The 15,081-nt window shown below is 36.1% G+C and overlaps 1 protein-coding gene across 1 annotated transcript; it reads right to left on the bottom strand.

Moving 5' to 3' along the window:
- Positions 1 to 7,176: 7,176 nt before the first annotated feature.
- LOC149537772 (uncharacterized) lies at positions 7,177 to 7,959 on the bottom strand. The gene is made up of 2 exons (XM_089802371.1): positions 7,807 to 7,959; positions 7,177 to 7,674 (listed from the first exon to the last, which is right to left on the bottom strand). The coding sequence occupies exons 1-2, from the start codon at positions 7,957 to 7,959 to the stop codon at positions 7,177 to 7,179; spliced, it is 651 nt and encodes a 216-aa protein (XP_089658497.1).
- Between the last annotated feature and the right edge of the window lie 7,122 nt (positions 7,960 to 15,081).

The following is a 15,081-nucleotide window of genomic DNA, read 5'->3' as shown; positions in this document are numbered from 1 at the left end:
TTGATAAGTAAAGTTTAGTTTTATAGTATTTTGAACATTTTACATGGAAATTGTTAGAAGAAGTAATGTAATTATAAGGAATGAAGTATAGAACTCAAATGTCAAATGTGATATGTAAGTTTTGATATTTTAATATTTTGAAGGTTATATTTGAAATGATTAAGAAAGGGAAAGTTAATTTGAGATGATGAAATATACGCAAGTCTAATGTTGAATGATATAATGATTCATTTTACATATGCTTATATGATTTTCTTGGACTACTGACGCTCGAGTTTAGCGTGTAGGAATTTGACGATGGGTTAAAGGGGAATTAAGGCTCAAACTACTACAAACATGACATAACCAAGGTTGAATCGGTGGAAAAGATTCAAACCTAATTGTAATGTGTTTTATTTCGTATATGTGAATTGTATGTGTGCGTAGTAGCCTAGTTCATGTATTATTGTAAAACAAGTCATTTTTTTTAATATAATGTGATATTTTGTGTGTGTCACTTGACACTTGTGCTTGTTATGTGATATGACATGTTATTCGTTAATGGATCATGTCGCCACCTTATTCCATGATAAATGCCTCAATTGAGGAATTTGATTATTGCCTTAGTCAATAAAAGGACAAGGTCATCACCTTGGTGAATTTGAAATTTGAATCACCTAGCTTTGGGAGGGTCATAAAGTAACTTAAAGGTAAGTTGGGATTAAAATTAACCCCACCCATGTTAGTACTATAGGCTAGGGAGCTATTAATGACCTCTAGGGTGTCTAGTGGACCTAGGAGACCCCATGAAAATGAAATTCTTTATGGAATCCGAAAATGAGAAGGATATATATAGAGAGGTATGGCTAAATGAGAAACCACTTGGCCACTCTCTAATTTTAGAGGCAGTTAGGTTTTGGAGGGAGAGGAGGGGAGCTCTACTGCAACTATCCTTACCCTAGCTCAGACCAAGGTTGGTATCTCAAGCTTGCTTCCTTTCCTTTTTCTTTCTTTTAGCATGGTTAAGCCAATCTGCAAGTTTGGAGTTTATCAATGGAGTATGCATTGCATTGCATTGTGGAGTAGCATTCATGTGAGTGTTTGAATGGTGTTCATTCCATGTAGATTAGTGTGACACCATTGTGCATCTTGTTGTATTGTGTGGAGTATTGTGAATATGAGGTTTGGATTTCCTCTATTTCCTTGATGTATTATGGGTGTTGATATTGTGTTGTGATAATGTGATGTGCTCTTGAAAATATGTTGTTTTATTGCTACTTGGTTTTGTTTTCTTGTTGTGCTTGAGTGTTCTTATGGGTGTGGGACTTACACTCACCTTTGTGGGAAGGGAAGAGAAGTCTAGGGTGAACGGGCAGCAGTTGGATTGCATAGTTGAGGACCTTGGAGTATGGGCTCCACTGTATGCCATTGTCATATTCATATTTTTCCTTGGGGGAGGATAAGAAAAAAAAAAATAGAAGAAATGGTGAGGAAGGAAGTAACTGAAGTATGGGTTTGTAGGAAGCTAAAGCTATTGGTTGTGTGTGGTGGAGGATGTTGTGTTGGTAGTGTGTGTGGTGGAAGATGTTTATGAAGCCCCAAAAGGGCATGATATTATTAAGCCCCGAAAGGGCCTTGTATTTTGTTGATTCAGCCCTGAAAGGGCATGAGTTTTATGGTAAATATGATATGAAATGGTAAACCTCCTTGTGTTTCCACCTTCACCCTATGTTCAAGGTTTCAATGGTGAGCCTTTGTGAAGTATCCTTGGGATGGGATTTGTTGTAGTTTTGTTATGTGGTGTACATATTTCTTACAAGTGTGTATGTGGATTTTGTTTGAGCCTTGTTCCCCTAGCGCGGGGGTGGTCTCTTTGAGGCCTATGGTTGGGTGGAAAGCACCCATGGTCCTTGTTGTTTTGTTGTGATGAATTTGCAAGTTCTTAGAGAAAAATCTTGGAAACTTGGAGTCCTTGTTATCTTCCATGTGCATAGGAGGAGAAGACAATATTTCATTGAGATGAGATAGAGAGAAAAACTCCATTTTGTTATGTGAGCCTAAAAGTATTGTAAGAGAAAGCTATTGTCTTGGTTCGATTGTCAATGGAAAGGTTGTGAGTGCTCATGTGTAGTAAAAGTATTTTCCATTGTGTATATTATGATATGTTGACTTCACCACCTTTTTGTGTATCATGAGGGTATCACTAAAGATAATTCATTGTAATAATATTATTGTTTTATTGTATGGTAACACCAATCAGAGATCCAAATTACTTGATGCTCTTGAGTGGAATGCAAAACAAATTTGATATCATAGAAGAGATAATATTCATATGAAGGATTATCTTGGTGGATTGCTATTATCATTTTAGTTCCATTGTTTACCAATTGTGAATGTACATTCAAATCTAGATCTGCATAAGAAGATAATGTTGAGAAAATGGTTTCTAAATTTCATAATTCATAGATAGGGATAATCCAGATAACTTCATATAAAGTCTTGTCATGAAATGTTGAGTTATTGGATTAAGTTAATGTTTTGAATGCTAAATGAATCACAATTTTAAAACTATACTTAGTTTGTAATTATCTCCTAATTATCCTTGCAACAACTTACCTTGAATATCCTAGATTACAGAAGAAGAAAATCAAGTGATGATATAAAATATACAAGACTTAAGACATAGGCTTGCTGTAGGCGCACATTTTATCCTCTGGAAAATGTATGAGAAAGTAAAATAAATCTCTTCACTTAATACATACATTAAAATATTCAAGTATTCCTTAGACTCCTAGGACCCTATAACCTATAAAGCATATTTTAACATAATAAACTAACCATCATATTAATTGCATTAGAAGGGACCTCATATGAGACACATAACTCGAGTCAACACCCTATCAAATCAAAAGAAACTTTTTTTAAAAAAAATATACAATGCTCATGTTAAACAAACCTAAACTAGCACCAAGTAATATTTTAAACAAGACATAGTGTGACAAACAACCTACTATATTATCTACCCTAGGCTAGCATGGGTTGGTGAATGAGAAAAAAACTTAATATGCTATGGAGACCAAGGTATTTAATTTCTATGACATGACCAAGACTTATTTCATCCACCTATTCCCTAGGCGCTTTGTGCCTTCAAATATTACATTGGAATACCGTGCAAGTTTATGACATAATTCTGACAAGAGGCAATGGCTTCCATTTTGTCCTTGACGCCTTGATTTGCCTTGGAAGAAGTTATGGCATTTTATATGTCTTTCTTCACCCACCTAATTAAGACTAGGATAAACTCCACACTGCCAACAATATGGGACCAGGTAGCAAGTTGATTTAACATGGGAATTCAAAATTTATATCTTCTAGCTCAAAATTAATAGGATTTGACTCATGGAAAAGGCACCTATGCTTGTCTTGGCCAAAACTTTGGTAAGTGAGTCCACCATGGAGAGAAACCCAAGGAATTTGCTTGGTCTATGGGTAAGTGAAGAAGATTATGGGGTAGTAGCACGTGGGTAGTAGGGTGATTTAGAACTTTGCTAGAGAAAAAGTACTTCATCTTCTTAAAACCTCACTAACAATACTTCAGAAACAAAACCTCACTGTCTATGAATGGATTATAACCGCTATGCACTAAGATTTTGACATCCTAAATACATACGGTGAACATTGTATTCATTCATGGATAACATAAACACAAAATCCCAACAACACAATGTTTGAAAACTCATATTGCTCGATATCCAAATATTGATACGTGCAAAGCTCGACTCCAATTGTCCAACCCTACATATACCCACACTTGGGTATCGACAAGTGTAACTTAAAATTGAACTTCCCAATTTCCTTAAAACAAAATTAACACCCATAACAGTAAAAGGGTAAAGGTTAGGAACTGCGCCCTACCTCAAAACTCAGTAGATGAATAAAAACGTTCAACTTAGAGCTCCAAAATTTTGCTCGACTCTGAAGCCCCAATCAGAACAAAATCTCCACAATGCAAAACAACTGAAACCAAATTTCCAACTGCAAGAAAAATTCCATTGAGTTCCCTTTTTCTCAATTACATAACCAAGAAAATCCTTCCAACAGAAACCCCACATATTGCAAGAAACCTAGCAACAACACACATAGGTGTTACTTGAAACAGAGGAAAAAGGCCCAAATTCAGGTCATTTCCATCGAAATCCTCTTTCAAACAACAAAGGCCGACATTCCTTCAAGGATAGTAAAGCCTCCATAAAAGAGCATTTAATAAATCTGCAACTCTCAAAGAGTTGTGCATACGGCTTTCCTAATAGCCTCCACCATTTTGGCCTCAAAAAAACAATAAACATTTTTTTTACCTATTCAAATCATGCGAAACCCTCTAGGGTTTTATGGTAAATGTTTTTATTCAAATATAAATAATAAGTGCATAACAAAATCACCCCCAATGGTTATTGCCATAGTATTTAAACATTGCAAGCTCCCAAAACCATTACTCCACACAAGAATTTATGTGAATATATGTGCGAATATCTCATACCTATATTTAAATATGAATTTTGTGTGTGACTTATCAAATTATCCCTTTATATAAATATATTCACAAGTCAAGAACTTAAAGGCATGGAATGAATTTCTCAAAAATAATAAAGATAGCAATATACAAGAGAAATTCCTAATAATACACAAGATAGGCTCAGGAACATACACATTCCCTCCATACAGCAACAAACCTTCAGGATTCAAAAAATACCCCTCAAAACGTCCTTCCAAGACACTGCCACTGTCCATAATAGCCTTAACATCCTGAAACCAATGATCTGCAGAAAGGTTCTGTAAGATCCTATCCTTAAGATCCACTGAAAGAATCAAAGAAGATAGTTCATGTCACCTTCTGCTAAGAGCATCAGCAACCACGTTCTCCTTCCCTTGCACATATTTAATCTCAAAGTAGTATTCACACAAGAATTCCATCCATCTTCGCTGCCTAGCGTTGAGGTCTGGTTGCATGAAAAGATACTGAAGAATTTGATGATCCGAATGTAACTCAAAATGTTGACCCAGAAGAAAATGCCGCCACTTAGTCAAAGCAGGCATAATCGCAGCAAGTTCAAGATCATGAGTAGGGTAATTCACCTCATGACTCTTAAGTTTTTTGGACTCATAAGCTATAACACATCCCTCTTGCATTAAAACTGTCCCTATGCCATCCAATGATGCATTAGTGCAAACCACAAACTCCTTAGCTGAATCAAGGATCGCTAGAACTGGTGCGTTGGTCAAACATTCCTTTAGTTTTTGAAATGCTACCTCACACTCAACTGTCCACACAAATTTGTTCCCTTTCCTCTGAAGAGATGTGATAGGATGCACTGTTCTGGAGAAATTTAATACAAATCTACGGTAATAGCTTGCTAAGCCCATGAAACTTCGAACCTCGAATAATTTCGTAGGTGCTGGCCAATCTACAATAGCCCAAATTTTGGATGGATCCACAGAAATTCCAACACCAGAAATAATATGCCCTAAGTAAAAAATCTCCAATTTGAAGAATTCACACATTTCAGGATTGGCATACAATCTGTTCCTACGAAGGAATTCTAAAACCTGCTCTAAATGCTGCTTGTGCTCCTCAATAGAGTTTGAGTAAACCAAAATGTCGTCTAGAAAGACCACCATGAACTTGTCAAGGTAAATTCTGAACACACCATTCATCGGACTCATGAATACAGAAGGTGCATTAGTTAACCCAAAAGGTACCACTGTGAACTCAAAGTGTCCATACTTGGTGCGAAAAGTTGTCTTATGGATATCAGCTTCCTGGATTCTCAGCTGATGATATCCAGATTTCAGATCAATCTTAGAAAAGATTCGGGCACCCTTGACCTGGTCAAACAAGTCATCAATTTGAGGCAAAGGATACCTGTTCTTAATAGTGACTTTGTTCAACTGTCTATAATTGATACAAAGTCTTAAGGAACCATCTTTCTTCTTGAAAAAGATCACCGGAGCACCCCAAGGTGAAACACTAGGATGAATCAAACCTTTTTCCAAAAGATCTTCCAACTGAAACTTAAGTTCAACCAGCTCTTGAGCTATCATTCTATAAGGAGTCTTGGAAATTGGTTCCATTCCTAGCACTAAATCGATCCTAAAATCAATTTCTTTCTTCGGAGGTATCCCAGGAATCTCCTTAACAAAAACATCTGAAAAGTTCCACAAAATAGGATGATTGAGAGAAGAACTCTTAACTACTGAATCTTCTAAGTTGTTTACCAAAATGGCAAACAAACTACAGCCTTTCCGAGCACACCTTGCCAATTGCTTGGCAGAAATTGTTCGCAAAGAGATAGGTCTCTTGATTCCTGTGATAACTTTGGCTGATCCAGAATCATCAACGCAATAGATTGACTTATCTTTGCAATCCAAAACAACTTGATGTTGTTCTAACCAATCCATACCCAAAACTATGTCATACGATCCTGAAGGTATAACCCTAAAGTTCACTGAAGTTGAGAAAGATTTCATACAAATCTTACAGTCAGGAGCAATAATATCAACGTTTACCTTAGACCATAATGCTAACTCCACTTGCCATCTATTCCTTGCCTTAACCACAGGTATATCACAATGTGCAACTAAAGCAGAAGAAATGAATGAGTCTATAGCTCCTGAGTCGAATAAGATAGAAACTTTCATACCTTGAGTATTACCTTGAGCTTCTATAATCGAGTTCTAGTGTTCGGCCTACTTTTGATCCAAAGTTGCAAAGATACAATGGTTCCTATCAGAATCACCAACTGTCGCTTCAGACCTAGCTTGCTTAGGTCCAACCTTCAGCTTATCCCAATTAGGACACTAAGACTGATAGTGCCCTAACTGTCCACAATGAAAGCACTCAACAGATTTCTTGAATCCCATATTCTGACCAGAAGGTTTAGGAGATGGCTTGTTACTCTGCAAACTCTAAGGTGATTGAGATTGCTTAGGCTATTCTGAACCTTTGGAGTTCTTATCAAACTTCCTCTTCTTGAATTTTCCACCTGAAAATCCAGTTTTTGAACTACTCTGTGGAGGCTTCTAATTCTTACTGACATTCGGAGTAGGTGAATTCATGTTGGTTTTGTAAGCAGCCCCATGATAACTAGACTTCATCTTAATTAACTTTTCTCACTCTGAGGCTTCTTGCATAGTCAAAGGTCAGAAAGTTCTCACTTCCTCCCCAATTTTGGGCATAAGCCCTCTAATGAAATGCTGTATCATGGCCTTATCATTTTCAGCCCACCCAGAAAACTTCTTAAGTTCAAAGAACCTTCGTTCGTAAGCTTTGACTATAGAGCCAATCTGCATGATCTGAAAGAACTCCTTAGCAGGGGCCTGACACCAATATTCATACATGAATCTCTTCTTGAAGCGCTCAACAAAAAGTTCCCATGTGACCAGGGAGATATCAATGTTAAGCTTTTCCAACTCCTGTTCCCACCACAAGGAGCCAAATCCTGTCAAATGTATAACTGTCCATCTGACCTTCACATTACTTAGGTAATGGTGTAAGACAAAATATCGCTCAATATTCAGCAGCCAAGCTTCTGCTGTTGTACCCTGTTCCATACCATAGAACAATGGTCCTTTCATCTTGGATAGGTCCTTGAGCTGAGCTCTTGCTACTGGATCTTCTTCTACATGAAGATTAATGCCCTGCACAAGAGGTCTCCTATCATTCGCTCCCCCACCAAGAATCTAGTTATTAGCCTCAATATTATCAAGATGTTCCAGAATTCTCTGAAGTACCAAAGCTTGGTCTGCCTGATTATTCTAGTTGTTACCAACCCCAGCATTCTGATCAAACTGATCATTTCCAGCATCATTCTGGTACCTAGGACCTCTACTACGGCCCCTGCCTCTGCCTCTACGTCTGCCTCTGCCAGCAAGGTCATCCTCAGGGATACCGCATCCTCGAATTCCTCTAGTGACGGGAGGCATGATAGCAACCTAAAAAAAAAAATCTATTAATAACGCATCGATGACGGGTTAAACCCTATAACCTAAAAGTCCTGGTTATTCTGAACCTAGCTCTAATACCAAATGTAATGCCACACAAGACATAACCAAAAGAATCTAAAACAAAATACAATTCTATAAACACAATAATTTTTTTTTTATAAAATCATCTCAACACAAGTTCCAATACAAGGACTGAATCACTCTTATACAAAAAAGTTCCCAATGAAAGAGAATATTGTCCAAATACATTTTCATTACAATAAGAATACATAAAGAGTTCAGAACTATAATGAAATACAATTTCATTTCTTGACACCTATGTCCAATATAGGAATCCTAAATACTGATTAAAAAAAATAACTTCGATAAACATCCTTAGCTACTTGAAACTCAAAGCACCTGAAAACCACACAGAATGCAACATAACACAAATAGGGGCTCAGTACATACTGAGTTTAAAAGTGAAATCCATCTACATACATGTTAGTACCAACATATAGATATCCAAAAATAGATTTCTAATCCATCTACTATAGTGCAAATCTGGTAATAATATGCAAGAAGTAAACAATTATTTTGCATTGCTAAATTAAACCCGCACTAAGAATAACTCATAAATGAAACATATATATTCTGAGGTGTCATCGTTATGGCACTAAGTTTCTGCATCCAAATATGGTATGCTCTTAGTCATCATATAACGGTATTCTCTATTTTACTTGTCATTGACTGAATAGAGACATGCCTTTTCTTCATACTTAACCATATAGGTTTAAGTCATAGGTAAGGCCAATTATCTTTTATGTGAAATTAACCCACCCAATTTATTTTAAAGTTATCACTGAATTAATTAACTGAATAGGATAAACCAAATTCAGCCACCTCAATATACGTTCATCACAGCTATTCTTAAACACACTTCAAACAGATTTACTAAGAATGCACATGTAATGAATAACTATTCAATATAACCTGTAATACTACATTCCTTATCAAATCGAAACACATCCTCTTCTACCAATTCCAAAAGTAAACTTAGGTCATTACAACAACAGAAACCAAAACTATAATACGAAGATCCCATAAATATAATTAAACTGACTTAACCATTTAATGACATTTATCGAACCTTAATACTATACAATTGAATACCGCTGATATAAAAAACTAACTTATCCTTCGTAATGACTAAGATATTAAAGTAATTTATGATAATAATGAAATTTCATTAATCACATATCATAAATTCACCTTTTTATTTGAAAACAACTTTTTGTTCAACAATGAATGCTAACAGTTCTGTAATCAAATATGTAACAGAATACATCTTTCGAAATAAAAGACTTCTATTTTAAAGCATTTAATTTCAACGAAAACGTATTAAAGCTAATGAAATAATTCTTATCCATTTACGCATTCTTGACAGATTACCTATCTTCAAGGTTTATTCAATATTTATACAAAGATCAAAGACAATGATGTCGACTTAACATCTGTATATATATATATATATATATATATCATTCTAATGCAAATTATTTTGTTTCATGAAAAGTTTTAATGTAAATCTTTCAGCATTTTACACAACTATTTAACAATATGTCAATACCTTGATTATATATGTATGTTTGTTTTCAGAATTACAATTTATACGTTATGTCAAAATATCATTCCTGTCAGTGATAAAAAACGAACAGAATAAAACTTCCTTTGAAAATCTTTAACAAAGATTGACTAATGCTTTTAACATGTTTACAGCCGACTGTTCTTACTGAAATTAACTACAAACTATAGTTCCATATTGACATTAAAACCAACTGTATACAATATCATCGAACCTCAATTTAATAATAGAATTTCCAAATCAAATTTCATTTGCGATACAAGACAAATGTTTGAAAAAATGCTGTTGCCTTCAATTCCTACTAACAATACTTCAAAAACAAAACCTCACCGTCTACAAATGGATTATAACCACTATGCATTAAGATTTTGACATCCTAAATACATACGGTGAACATTGTATTCATTCATGGATAACATAAACACAAAATCCCAACAACACAATGTTTGAAAACTCATATTGCTCGATATCCAAATATGGATACATGTAGAGCTCGACTCCAATTGTCCAACCCTACATATACCCACACTTGGGTATCGACAAGTGTAACTTAAAATTGAACTTCCCAATTTCCTTAAAACAAAATTAACACCCATAACAGTAAAAGGGTAAAGGTTAGGAACTTCCCCCTACCTCAAAACTCAGCAGATGAATAAAAATGTTCAACTCAGAGCTCCAAAATTCTGCTCGACTCTGAAGCCCCAATCAGAACAAAATCTCCACAATGCAAAACAACTGAAACCAAATTTCCAACCGTAAGAAAACTTCCATTGAGTTCCCTTTTTCTCAATTACATAACCAAGAAAATCCTTCCAACATAAACCCCACATCTTGCCGAAAAGCCAGCAACAACACACACAGGTGTTACTCGAAATAGAGGAAAAAGACCCAAATTTAGGTCATTTCCATCGAAATCCTCTTTCAAATAGCAAAGGCTGACATTCCTTCAAGGATAGTAAAGCCTCCATAAAAGAGCATTTAATAAATCTGCAACTCCCAAAGAGTTGTGCATACGGCTTTCCTAATAGCCTCTGCCATTTTGGCCTCAAAAAAAAAATAAACATTTTTTTTACCTATTCAAATCATGCGAAACCCTCTAGGGTTTTATGGTAAATGGTTTTATTCAAATATAAATAATAAGTGCATAACAAAATCACCCCCAATGGTTATTGCCATAGTATTTAAACATTGCAAGCTCCCAAAACCATTACTCCACACAAGAATTTATGTGAATATATGTGCGAATATCTCATACCTATATTTATATGAATTTTTTGTGTGACTTATCAAATTATCCCTTTATATAAATATATTCACAAGTCAAGAACTTAAAGGCATGGAATGAATTTCTCAAAAATAATAAAGATAGCAATATACCTAAGAAATTCCTAATAATACCAGAATGCATTTGTCATACATGTACCAGATATGTTTTCTTTCCATATACACAGTTACATAAAAACACAAAAGAGTTTTACAAACATCCTTTTAACATTATGCTCACAATCTAATATACCTGCAGAAGAATATAAAAATCAAATGTACCAATACATAAGTTATACCAGATCAACTTGAAGATACCAATTCTGATTTTCACAAGCATAGCCATAACTAGAAATCCTACAATTACAATCCTGTAACAAGAATTCCATGAAAACATTAATTCTAATCAAAAATTGATTTAGTTTAGAGATCAAATGATGTATTTCAAAATCAACACTACAACTAAAACAGATCAGCTGTAAACCCGAGAACAATCCAGTTGCAATACAAAACCAGTATCCAAAATATATGTATCTCATAAAACCAAAACTAACCTATCTGATATAACAAAATAGTGTTCAAAATATAAAATCTCCCAACCACAAAACTTGTGTCAAAACAACATCTGAAGTGAATAAAGAGAAACAGGAAGAAGTAGGGTCAGGCATGACACCCTCCCCCACTAAGGTTCGACTTTCTCCTAGAAGTCAGCAAATAAATGCGGATGAGCGGTTCTCATCATTTCAATATCCTCCCAGGTAGCAGATGCTTCATCATTGGGGTCCCATAAGACTTTTACCTGCCTTATTTCTCTTCCTCTTAAACTCATAGTTCTGCTATTTCTCTTTTCATTCCAGGCCAATAATAATGCTGCTTAAGGTCAGCATGCATTTTCTTGACACCCAGATGAGCTGAATATGGTGCCTTGTGTGCTTCAACCATAATTATATTTCTCAAATCCCCCAACTCAGGAACGTACACATTCCCTCTATACAGCAGCAAACCTTTAGGATTCACAAAATACCCCTCAAAATGTCCTTCCAAGATGCTGCCACTGTCCATAACAGCCTTAACATCCTGAAACCAATGATCTACGGAAAGGTTCTGTAAGATCCTATCCTTAAGATCCACTGAAAGAATCAAAGAAGATAGTTTTTGCTAAGAGCATCAACAACCACGTTCTCCTTCCCTTGCACATATTTAATCTCGAAGTCGTATTCACACAGGAATTCCATCCATCTTCACTGCCTAGCGTTGAGGTCTAGTTGTGTGAAAAGATACTGAAGACTTTGATGATCCGAATGTAACTCAAAATGTTGACCCAGAAGAAAATGCCACCACTTGGTCAAAGCATGCATAATCGCAGCAAGTTCGAGATCATGAGTAGGGTAATTCACCTCATGACTCTTAAGTTTTCTAGACTCATAAGCTATAACACGTCCCTCTTGCATTAAAACTACCCCTATGCCATCCAATGATGCATCAGTGCAAACCACGAACTCCTTAGCTGAATCAGGGACTGCTAGAACTGGTGTGATGGTCAAACATTCCTTTAGTTTTTGAAATGCTGCCTCACACTCAACTGTCCACACAAATTTCTTCCCTTTTCTCTGAAGAGATGTGATAGGATGCGCTATTCTGGAGAAATTTAATACAAATCTACGGTAATAGCTTGCTAAGCCCATGAAACTTCGAACCTCAGATAAATTCGTAGGTGCTGGCCAATCTACAATGGCCCAAATTTTGGATGGATCCATAGAAATTCCATCACTAGAAATAATATGCCCTAAGTAACAAATCTCCAATTTGAAGAATTCGCACTTTTCAGGATTGGCATACAATCTGTTCCTACGAAGGCATTCCAAAACCTGCTCTAAATGCTGCTTGTGCTCCTCAACAGAGTTGGAGTAAACCAAAATGTGTTCCAGAAAAACTACCACGAACTTGTCAAGGTAAATTCTGAACACACCATTCATCAGACTCATGAACACAGAAGGTGCATTAGTTAACCCAAAAGGTACCACTGTGAACTCAAAGTGTCCATGCCTGGTGCGAAAAGTTGTCTTATGGATATCAGCTTCCTGGATTCTTAGCTGATGATATCCAGATTTTAGATCAATCTTAGAAAATATTCGGGCACCCTTGACCTGGTCAAAGAAGTCATCAATTCCAGGCAAAGGATACCTGTTCTTAATAGTGACTTTGTTCAACTGTCTATAATCGATACAAAGTCTTAAAGAACCATCTTTCTTCTTGACAAAGATCACCAGAGCACCCCAAGGTGAAACACTAGGACGAATCAAACCTTTTTCCAAAAGCTCTTCCAACTGAAACATAAGTTCAACTAGCTCTTGAGCTGTCATTCTATAAGGAGTCTTTGAAATTGGTTCTGTTCCTGGCACTAAATCAATCCAAAAATCAATTTCTCTCTTCGGAGGTATCCCAGGAATCTCCTTAACAAAAACATCTGAAAAGTTCTGTAAAACAGGATGATCGAGAGAAGAACTCTTAACTACTAAATCTTCTAAGTTGTTTACCGAAATGGCAAACAACCTACAGCCTTTCCAAGCACACCTTGCCAATTGCTTGGCAGAAATTGTTCGCAAAGAGATAGGTCTCTTGATTCCTGTGATAACTCTGGCTGATCCAGAATCATCAATGCAATAGATTGACTTATCTTTGCAATCCAAAATAGCTTCATGCTATTCTAACCAATCCATACCCAAAACTATGTCATACGATCCTAAAGGTATAACCCTAAAGTACACTGAAGTTGAGAAAGATTTCATACAAATCTTACAGTCAGGAGCAATAATATCAACGTTTATCTTAGACCGTGATGCTAACTCCACTTGCCATCTATTCCTTGCCTTAACCACAGGTATATCACAATGTGTAACTAAAGCAGAAGAAATGAATGAGTCTGTAGTTCCTGAGTCGAATAAGATTGAAACTTTCGTACCTTGAGTATTACCTTGAGCTTCTATAACCGAGTTTTGGTGTTCGGCCTACTTCTGATACAAAGTTGCAAAGATACGATGGTTCTTGGAAGAATCGGCAACTATCACTTCAGACCTAGCTGGCTTAGGTCCAACCTTTGGCTTATCCCAATTAGGACACTAAGACTGATAGTGCCCTAACTATCCGCAATGAAAGCACTCAACAGATTTTTTGAATCCCATATTCTGACCAGAAGGTTTAGGAGATGGCTTGTTACTCTACACACTCTGAGGTGATTGAGATTGCTTAGGCTATTTTGAACCTTTGGAGTTCTTATCAAACTTCCTCTTCTTGAATTTTCCACCTGAAAATCAAGTTTTCGAACTACTCTATGGAGGCTTCTGATTCTTACTGACATCCGGAGTAGGTGAATTCATGATGGTTTTGTAAGCAGCCCCATGATAACCAGACTTCAATTCAATTAACTTTGCTCGCTCTAAGGCTTTTTGCTTAGTCAAAGGTCGAAAAGTTCTCACTTCCTCCCGAATTTTGGGCATAAGCCCTCTCATGAAATGATGTATCATGGCCTTATCATTTTCAGCCCACCCATAAAAATTCTTAAGTTCGAAGAACCTTCGTTCATAAGCTTCCACTGTAGAGCCAATCTGCATGATCTGAAAGAACTCCTCAGCACGGGCCTGATGCCAATATTCAAACATGAATCTCTCCTTGAAGTGCTCAACAAAAAGTTCCCATGTGACCAGGGAGATATCAATGTCAAGCTTTTCCAACTCCTGTTCCCACCACAAGGAACCAAATCCTCTCAAATGCATAATTGTCCATCTGACCTTCAACTCAAGTCAACCGTGGTTAAATCTGGTCAACTTTTGGTCAAACTTGATCTTTGCGTATGTGAATATGAGCAAATGTGAGTATGAATTCGAACAACAATTCGATGAAAATTCTCATTCAACCTTTCAAAATGAAGAGATGAGGGTCTCATAAATAGACTTTCTTGGAATTCATCAACGGTTGAGATCGATTTCAATCAACGGTCAGGATTAAAGGTGAAGTTCAGTCATAAAGGGAGATTTCTAAATTAAAAGGAGTTAATAGATTTAATTTGAGTAAAATAAGGAGTTAATTGATTTGATTTGAGTAGAAAAAGGAGTTAACTGATTTAACTCATTTTTGATCAATAGTGAACTGGAAATTTCCCTTTTTGAACTGAAGAGAGATTTTGTTGAGATATTTAATTTAATAAAATGAGATAT

This window comes from Cupressus sempervirens, chromosome 9 (genome assembly GCF_028749045.1).
Source record: "Cupressus sempervirens isolate cs-2001-9-10 chromosome 9, ASM2874904v1, whole genome shotgun sequence".
Taxonomy (NCBI): Eukaryota; Viridiplantae; Streptophyta; class Pinopsida; order Cupressales; family Cupressaceae; genus Cupressus; species Cupressus sempervirens.
The sequence above is the reverse complement of the archived record's forward strand: the minus strand, read 5'-3'. Positions and strand labels throughout refer to the sequence as shown.